The 9873-nt window shown below is 49.2% G+C and overlaps 1 protein-coding gene across 1 annotated transcript in view; it reads right to left on the reverse strand.

Annotated features, from left to right (window-relative positions):
* LOC126570064 (zinc finger protein ush) overlaps positions 1-9179 on the reverse strand; it is a 55884-nt gene extending 46705 nt beyond the window's left edge. The window contains exon 1 of the mRNA XM_050227527.1: positions 9003-9179. Within this exon, the coding sequence (XP_050083484.1) occupies positions 9003-9078 (76 nt within the window). The 5' untranslated portion in view covers positions 9079-9179. The remainder of the gene's footprint in view (positions 1-9002) is intronic.
* Between the last annotated feature and the right edge of the window lie 694 nt (positions 9180-9873).

Raw genomic sequence — 9873 nt, forward strand, 5'->3', positions numbered from 1 at the left:
TTATGCTGGAATCGTCGTCTAGTAGTAGCTCAAGCCCAAAACAAGAACGGAAGCCGGAATTGGAAATGATAAAGCTAGTGGGACACGTGTGCCAGACCAGAACCCGGCGTTGGTTTACTATTCATCGAGCCCAAAACTTCTGTGAGTCGTGGTTATCAACGGGGATAGTCCTTAATGTCTTGATTTCAGTCTTCAGGGAATCTTTTTAAAGCCTATCCACCCGGTAAGTCTTATCTGATTCCAGGATATCGCTTATCATCCACCTTAGGTCTAACTTTATCTTATCTTTCTTTTTAGATTACAGGGGAAATGGCAGCAACATTTTACGAATTTAATCCATTACCAAGAACCATCCCTGCTGAGAGAATTGTAACTGGAATTCGCAGAATAATCGCACCAGAATGGAAGTGTCGCGGAATTGCGCCGCTGTTGCTGATCATCGTATCGCACACGGAACACCGAGCCTGTACGCGTTGCGTTGCGGCCACAGATAAAGCTTCGTATCCGGAAATGGAACCGACGATAAGCGTTGCGAGCGAGCGAGCTGCTCGTGAACGCAGCTGTGTGTGCCCGGACCGACCGCGGCTGGATAGAACCCAACGTGACCGATCCCAAAGGGACCAGGGAACACTTCCGGAGCTGCCTCCCTGCTGTGATGGCAAATTTATTTCGAGTCGCATACCGACTCGGATCGCGACCGCCGCACCGAAAGCCAGATGCAATCTTGACATCAGGAGAGCAATGGTGTCGCCGAAAATCCTGGGGAAACAACCGCGGGCTTGTTATCAGTACCGACGCGCTACGTTCGTTCTGACAGCCCCCGCCGGACGAGGACGAGAAGGTTCAAGAGTTCACACAAGAGTGACGGTGACCCGGACCACGGTGCACGGTGCCGAATTCGGTGGACGGAAGAGCGTGCAGAGATTGATGTGCGCCACTAACAGGAACCAGTAGCCAGCTGCTCTGCACCAAGTGTTTGCTGCGTTGCAGAGCGAGCCCGAGAGCGAGTGGCGTTATGATAAGATCGTTATCTGAAACTGGCCCACGAGAATGAGGAGACCTCATTTCAGAGCGAACGAAACGCGGGACAGATTGCAACGATGCGACTGTTTGCAGCGCGGTTCCGGTTTGTGCACCGGTTCTGTGCTGTTTAAATGAAGGACATGACATTCTAGTACGAGGAACTTTTGTTTTAATCATTACAGTCTCGGTCACGGCGAGTGTTCTAGCGTTGCAACATTTTAAGCCTCCTCCCCCTCGAGCATCGCCTATCGTGCAGTCTTATCAGCGCAAAAAAGCGATAAGGGAAACCCCGTCGCCTCCATTCCGTGGCCACATGGCTATCAATTTGGACTATCGGCTTGCTGGAGTGCCGAGCGTCGGATCATGAGCCACTCGAATTCCCGGAGGCCCACCTTTCCGCGGTCGCGAGATAAGATAGGCAACATAATCAAACCGTGCACACGCGAGGAGAGTCTACATCGAAACCGTGCGGTATCGGACGATAGATAAGGTCCGCGGGCCGCGTTCCCGAGGTACGATCGGTCTGGAGCATCTGTTTTGCGTGAGGAATGTACCCCCCCAGGTATCTGGGACTGCTCCTCTTGGGCGATGGAATTGATTATCGCGCACCGATACGCGCTCCGATGGTGGCGTTATCGACAGAAAACCGAGCAGGGATTGTAGATGGCCGTATGATTGATTTCGCTACGGAGTTCGACCGAATTAGTTCGGTTATTGATTGGGACACGCAATCGATCATCGTTCAATACCATCACCGAATTGAAGGGATCGAGCTTCTCATGGCCACCGCCATGACTTCCGATGAAATGCCACGTTTATTTGTCTCGAAAACTTACAAACAAGGCGCTGATATCATCTCGTAGATAAAGGATCAGGTAACGAAACATGGCTCACTCAAAGGTGCATGATGTTTGTTTCATTTTGCGTGACGGTTTTTCGGAGAAACAGCAAGAAGCAAAGAAAAAAATCCCTCTAAACGCCCGTGCAGATAACGCGCAGTCGCTCTTACTTTCCGTTGGTGAGCCAGAACCGTTGCACCGATAAGAGTGAGCAAGTACAGCTGCCGGCAGCACTGGATTGCGTGGTTTGTGATTCGCTTTTTTAATAGTTTGCACGATGGCCTAGCCAGAGGTGAGCGGCCAGTAGCTGGATAGCGGAACAAACGGTGGTGGAAAGCATTATAAAACATTCGCTCACCGCGGGCGCACACGATCGCATCTTGCACTCATTACGTGATCTGCGTGAGCCAGAAAATAGCAAACAGTGCTGAAGCAGCAGCAGCAGCAGCAGCGGCACCAGTAGAAGCTGATAAGCAGACCGGCTATGAAATGTTTAAAATACTAACCAGCGAGCTGCTACACACCGGGTTGCACCGAGCGACCGGTCCTAAACCTGGTGGTAGTACCTCGCGCAGTTTCGGGGGTAAAAATAAAATTAAAAACCAACCGACACCATCATCCGCTTCCACAAATTTCGGTTGCGAGCGAACGTTTGCGATAAAGAAAATGGCCACCGAGTGGAGGGCGCGGTGGCTCGCAGTTGGCGTGCAGGCGCGATGGCAAATGATGGGAGTTTAGCGAGTTTTATCAGCAGCACCAGCAGTACCAGCGTTAGTAGCAGCAACAACAACAGCTCACGAGCGTTCGCGCGCGCTGACCGCGATGAAGTTTGTTATGAAAAAAAATGGAAAAACAAAGCAAATTAACAACAAAAAAATGTTCCACCAAAATTGCAGCTCAAACAAGGACTCCTTGCTCGCTTGCTCGCTGGTGCTTAGTGCAGTTGGTTCGAGTAAGGAAAATGGCGGAAGAGAGGAAACACACAAAGTAGGTGCACCACCGGAAGGAAAAACGCGGAAAATGAAACCTTCTCTCTCTGTTTCCCTCACACGGAGACAGTCGGGAAGCCATCATTGCAATGCACCGCCGACTGATGTTGAGGATAGGCAACGAACGTGGTGCCTGCTTCGATTCAGCAAAAGATTTTTCTGCTTTTGATTTTAGTTTAAGCAAACGGAGACCTTCCGTCTCTGGCCCCGTCTCCAGGCCCCAAAACAAAACAAAAAAATGCATCCAGGCCAGTCTCTGGCCCTCTGGCATCTATACACTGCTGCTGTTGCTGCTACCTCGCTTATCTGGTCAGCAGCTGCTGGTCCCTTAACTATCGTGCGCTTTTTGGTTTTAAGGTTTTTGGGCGGTGAAAAAAAAACGGGGCCAGTGAAATCTGCACACGCCAGCCATGTCACGTACTGGCTTAAAATTCGCCTCCGTACGCCAACGGTGAGGGGTCTGACTGGGCTGACTTTTCAATTCTACGTGCAGCACCGTTACGAACCGCTTTCTGGACACCTTTACCTCGGGAGTGGAGTTTGTGTTTGGGAAGCGCGATCACTAGCGCGAATAATATAGTAGAAAAAAGCGAAAAACAAAAATTAAGAGAAAAGATAGAGTGCCAACGATTATCCCTAGGCATTCTAGGTGCTTACATGTCGCACCGTGCGCTCTGCCGTGTGTAGAACATAATGATGCAACTTATGAAACGTTTAGTGTGCAGATTTGGTAGCAGCATAGGAGGAACAAGATGGAAGGGGTCGTTTTGTGCTTATCAGGTGCTGGGTGACTTCATTGCTGGTTCAGCGAGAGTGGATTGTTTTCTATAATTCATTCCCTCCAGTAGTGTGTAATGTAGAAACGTGTTACAATTAGAAAGTTATGCTATTATGGTGTGTTTATCTCGGTCTCAAAAGAAGATTTGAGTTCTATAAGATCACATTTTACTGGGAAATGTTAGACGCGTTGGTTCTAAAAAGAAGCTATCTCAGTTCTAAAGAGGGAAGTTATCTAGTTTTTTTTTTGGTTGATTCCATTTGTAGCAAATTATTTTAGACAAATCAAACATACTCACGGATATTGCAAAATACATATCAGAGTGATAACTATGGAAAATGCCTTAATAAACCCTTAATGCAGCATGGAAAACGTAAATCGAAATGCGCGTGTCTCGCCCATACTCATAAACAATCAGCACACCATTAGCCTCGGCCGTACCATAAAACTCAAAACTAGAACGCACCAAGCAAGCACACCCAGACAGAACACACTTCACTGATATCGTGAATGATAGGAGGGCTCGATGGAACAAGCCGTACGTGCATTTAAAATGTAAAGCCGTTTGCTTTCAAATTAAAGAAGCAGAAGAACAGAAAAAAAACTTCAAATATGCACACGCAGCACCACGCGGTATGAGATAGTGGCTGGTGATAGGCGGATAGAACCCACCGGAAGATAGCACGCTTCGGTGCTGCTTGCCCGCTTAAACTAATGGCAAGCCTCGTGAGCTGCGGGTTATCGCGTTTGATAAGGAGCCTGGCACACGGGCAGCTGGGGCCGGGGCTCGACCTGGTTCTAATTGATAGCAGAAGCCTCTCTCCACACCAAAACACCCAAACGGAATGGATAAACTATTTTGCTTTTGCTTTGCTTGCGAAGTTGAACATGTGCTAAAGCAAACATTAGCAAAAAAGTGGAATAAAGTTATTTCAAATTAGCATATGCGACGAGTGTGCCGAGCGTGATCGTGGCACATTCGGAATGTCTAAGAATTGTTTTGTCATTATTTTCCGATCCCTCCGAGCTCTCCGGCAACAAGAATCACGAACGAAAGCAAACGTTACCATGTGCCGCCGATAGTTGCTGATTGGCCAGAACCGGTCGGACCGCGGCCGGCTATCTACAACCGGTACAACAGGTTCGCGGTGTTTTTATCATCATAGACGCACGCCCAGGTTAAATGCCCTGCGATGCGAGACGACCGATTCGGGGATCGTGAATCCACTGCGACTGGCCACGGACAGTGGAGAGCCCGGTGTTGTGTACTCACCTACAAAGAGAAAGAGAGAAGAAGGAGAAGAGTTATTTAACTTCGAATTTATATCGAATTAAAAATAACGAACGAAAAATGGAAAACAGTTGAGTTTATCGTTCGAGCAAATTGTAATGAAAATCGTAATCGAACAGCCATTTAATCGGATATTGCGAAGCAATCCGGTAGTCCCAAAGTGATCCAATCGTACCAATCAACCCACTCCCTGGATGTCGATAAAGGGTGGAATCTGCTGAATGAATCCTGTTGTCTCGCTTATCGCCTGCGAAGCTCGGGCTTTCACTATCTCTCCCCAGCAAATCTGCCGCCATCACACGAATGTATGCCACTTTATGGGTACTGTTTGCAATCATATCTGCTCTGTACACAGCGCCATGGCCACAAGGATACGCGCACCGCCACCAGAATCAAGCAAACGACGGTCCAGAATCGCGTTTTTACATCGAACGTGGAGCAGGAACCGAAAAAAAACAAAAAGAAGAGAAAAAAGAATGGTTTGTGTCCATCATAAAGCATTCGTCCTCGTGCTGTCCAACCCCAGGGACGAGCAGGACGAGTTCGCGAACACTTTTGGCCAACCAAAACAGTCAGCGAGCTGACACGCGAAGCACGGGCTCGGAAAAAAGGAGGAAAATGAGCCCAGCAAGCACTTTTCGCTTTATCCTTTTTTCCCACCGCTCACAGGATCTTGCGGAGCCCGCAGGTGTCTGGCGCGAGGGCAAAAAAAAAAACGCTGAACGATGAGCCCTTCCACTGTGGCAGGCTTCTGGGGGAAGGGAAGAACATATAAAACTGTTCTATCTTATCTCCACGTGCACAACCACCTCGCGCGATGCCCCGTTGTTGCTCCATACACGGTCCCCCACTGGTATCCCTCGCCCAGGTGGCCATTAATCTGATATTTATTTGAATGATGATGGGGCGATGTGGTACGCTGCCGGAAGGAGCAAGTTGGCATTGGCGTTGCAAGCACGCTGCAGCTGTTGCAGAAACTTTCACAAACCCAAGGCCACTTCCGTTTGTGCGTATTTGCAGAACAATTTCACTTAACTAGTGTAGACTAAAAGGCTTATAGAAGCCGCAAAGAGACATATTTGGGATTTACTCAAATAATTTTGCTCACCCCTCATTACTCACCGATAGCGCGAGAGATAGCGTTGGTTTTTCAGCCTATTTTTTTTTGTTTATATTATCAGATTCATGCTCCAACTCCTCCTCCCGGGCCAGCATGTCCAGCCAGGCCTTTGCACGTTGGCTTCCCTCTGAAACATCTCGATTTATGAGTTCCATTTAAAATTCCATTTTTTTTTCGCTCTCTCGCTCTCCATCCTGTGTTTGTGTGCTATCCTGGGCCCCCTTTTGTTACACTGTCCTCGCTTAATTCGTTTGCCAAGCAGGAGCAACAGCACCGGAGGTGGCCAGAGGTTTATGGACTTCGATAGTAATTGCCACCCAGCAGCAGCAGGAGCAGTGGCGCGGCAGTTCACGCGATTATAAGCGCGATTCGCGTATCCTTTACCAGGTCAGCGAAAGCGACCGTGTGTGTGGGTGTGGAAGGGGGTAAGGGAGGGTTATGCGGTGGTACACGGTCGTTCCCACATGCCACGCATACATTAATAGCACCTCGGTAGGGCTCGGTTAATCTCGGAGACCACTTAGGGCCGGAGCCACATAATGAGGCGTCCACCAAGAAGGGGTAGAGGGTGGGAGTGTTAAGGGGTGGTGGAAAAATGCAGGATAACACTAAAGGAAGGGCGGAACAAAAGCTGGGAGAGAGGAGCCTCTATCATTCTTTTCTTTGCCGCGGACCGTTTGGTGTTTGGTTTGATGGAGCGAGGAGGTGAGTGTAGGAGGTGGGCACAATAGTGCCGAGAACGGATAAGGATAAAGCACCGCGGTGTTGCCCTCGCAAGTAGCAGTAGTAGTGTTGGTCGAGGTATGAGTTGTAAAAGAAAACAGAAAACACGAAAAAGTATAATTTAAATCTTATCTGCAAGAGCGAAAAGGGGAAAAATGGCACCATAGTGTGCGTACAGAGTGGCACAGAGAACCTCCCTGGTGTAGCTAATTTCCCTCTGAAAGCATTCGAAGCAAGAACCGACCCCAGCTTTTCCTCAAGCAGCTCCAAACGCAAATATACACGCGTGCCTCGCTCGCAGATTACGAAGAGAACCGCGAGGCTCGAGGTTCTTCGTTCGCGATAACGCACCCCCACCACCCTTCGCCCCCGTGGGTGGTTTTAACACCCCATCAGCGACGCGCACGCACAACCTTCTCGCATGAAGACGAGAAGCAAACGTTGGCTGGCAGAGGATAAGAAAGTTTACATGCAAAACGCAACACCAGGCGCCAGGCGTCGAGGCACCATGGAAAGCGCCGCCAGCAATTATAATTAAACACATGATTATCACATGGAAAACACTCACTCGAGGCAGAAGGGAGCCCCGTGGCCCTCGGGGGGAGATTTTGCACCTCGCACCAACGGCGTGCCGAGAAATGATTAAAAGTGGCCGATTAGGACCCCTCCGCCCGGCACCAGGACCAAACTGGCTACGAGCTGAAAGCATTTTAACCAATTGCTTGTTCAAATCCTTCTTCTTTCTCTCTTCTGGTTCAGGAACCGACCGAAATTATGCACGACCACCATCAGTCCTGGGCACAATCGTTTCGACGAAGTCTTAATTCATTTTTTATGACCACCTCGCACCCTCTCTGCCTGCCGTCTATCCCTGCGATAGCAGCACAAATCAAAGTGAAGGTCCCTAACACGCTCCTTGGCCGCGCAGATGCTTATCGATGCCCGGTAGCGAGCGGCGCACGGGAAGAGAAAATTCTTATCATTCCTTGCACGCGACCTACCCTGGAACGGGGAACGGGATCGTTTTCCAGGGATTTTCCTTCAAATAGGGGGAAAATGAAAGCGAATGAGAGCACGAGAGAGAGAGAGAGGTGCGCTTCGGTTTTGTTTGGAAATTTTAAAATAATCTTTTTCCCCTCAGCGCTGGCGTGGTCATAAAACACAATCAGACGGGGTGTGGGTAAGGGGGGGGGGGGGCTCCTTTCTTAGAAGCGCCACTCACCCATCCTTCCCTGCCTCATCGATCACCTCAATCCCAGAAATGGCAGGTGGAAAAAGGATGGTGGAGCTATTTTTAAACCTTTCTATCTCGCCCGCCATATCTCTCCGGGGCCGAATGGAACCGATAAGTGGGCCCGATAAGGGCACGGAATGAGCTGATTAGCAGCCATGCGGCGTAATGTTTCTTTCCTGAAGTTTCTACCGTGGAAACGAGGCGCGCGCGAGCAATCAAATGAAGGAAACTTTATCGCCGTAAAATATCGACCAAAGGAAAACGCGTCACACTCGGTCCAAAAAAGAAGGAGGGGGGAGGGGGTGGCGTGAACTGTCCATTTCATTGCACACAGCCACACAGCACGGGTTGGAAATAAATTAATGTTTATCACCGAAAAAGAGACGCGAGAGTGCGTTGCTTGCATGCCATCAAATCGAATGATCCACGGTTTCTCCTCACCTCTCCACCCACAGAACCAACCAGCGGTGTGGCAAACATAATTGTGACAATTTAGTTATAAAAATAAACTACCGCTCTGGCTCGGGAGAAATGGCCTAGCACCGAAGCGAGGATAATGTATGTGCCAACATAAATCCCATCGCTTAACATGCGAATGCGAAAAATGCTGCTGTCCCAGAGAGCAGGATGATGCACCAGCAGCAGCAGCAGGATGTTTTTTGCTATTCCTTCGGTGATCGTTTAAAATAACCATAACTCAAGAGGTGCAGCACATAACCCGAAAAAACACAAGCGAACACAACCGAAAAGCATCCCCGAACGCTTCCAGCGGGGTGGATATTTAATCCGACAACCAATAAAAAAGAGTGAGAGAAAGAGAGAGCGAGCACGGAAATCGAAATAACGAAACAAAGAAATAAATAAATAAATATCTAAATTGCGAAACAATAAACCGCACAAAGAGCCACAAAGGGAACTCCCCGTGTGCCAGTTTGGCCAGGACATCCTTTTCTCTCTCTCTATCTCACTGATGGCGCGACTGCACGCCCACGACCCCACACTTACCCATGGTTGTTGATGCGACGACTGCTGTTGCTGCTGTTGCTGCGTGGCATTCGATGGCCATACCGACGAGCAGCATTCGCGCGCGTTCTCTTGTGGTGATGGCGCGCTTTGCTTGTCTAGCGGCCACGTGTTTTTGCAAAAAAAAAGGCACCAACTCTCTCGTTGGTCGTGTTTATGTTGCGGCCACCGATGACCGGCACGGTACAGTGGCTCGGTGCAATACAAGCAGGAAGCTACTCTCGTGCGGATTTGTATTTTTCTAAGTATTTAGTATCCCAGCGGGAACGTAGACGATGCGATTGCTTCTTTCTGGGGGATTGCGTCTGCAGCGATACATCTGTCAACGCTTCAGCACGTGGCCGGCACCACGCGAGACTTAAAATAACAGCCGGGCATTTTTGGTGGCCGGTGCTTGAGCCTTGCCTAGTGGCGTATCTGATCGGAGCACTCTTCCACCGCGGTAATCACATGCACATGGGCGATGCATTCTCTGCACTGCACCTGCCAGTAAAAACACTTTTCTGCACTTCAGTGCTTCTTATTCTTATTCACAAAAACACACGAACGATGAGACACGCGTATTTTGATATTTTCCTGGGCACTGCAGACAGGACAAGAGGGTGGAAAAGGGGGGGATATGAATTTTCTGCACAGAAACAACAATAATAGAAAAAGGTTTTCACAAAAACTCGCACGGACCGGGAGCATAAACACGAAAACATGGAACGGAAAACCGCGCTAAACCACATAAACAAACTGCTCGCCGCGCTCAGCGTGGTTTATGTTGGGTGGCACTGAGACACAAACATGCACACACTCTCTCGCGTGTCTGCGTTCGATCGAGGAGGCTGAGAACAGCTGAGCTACTTGG

Source organism: Anopheles aquasalis, chromosome 2 (assembly GCF_943734665.1).
Source record: "Anopheles aquasalis chromosome 2, idAnoAquaMG_Q_19, whole genome shotgun sequence".
Classification (NCBI taxonomy): Eukaryota; Metazoa; Arthropoda; class Insecta; order Diptera; family Culicidae; genus Anopheles; species Anopheles aquasalis.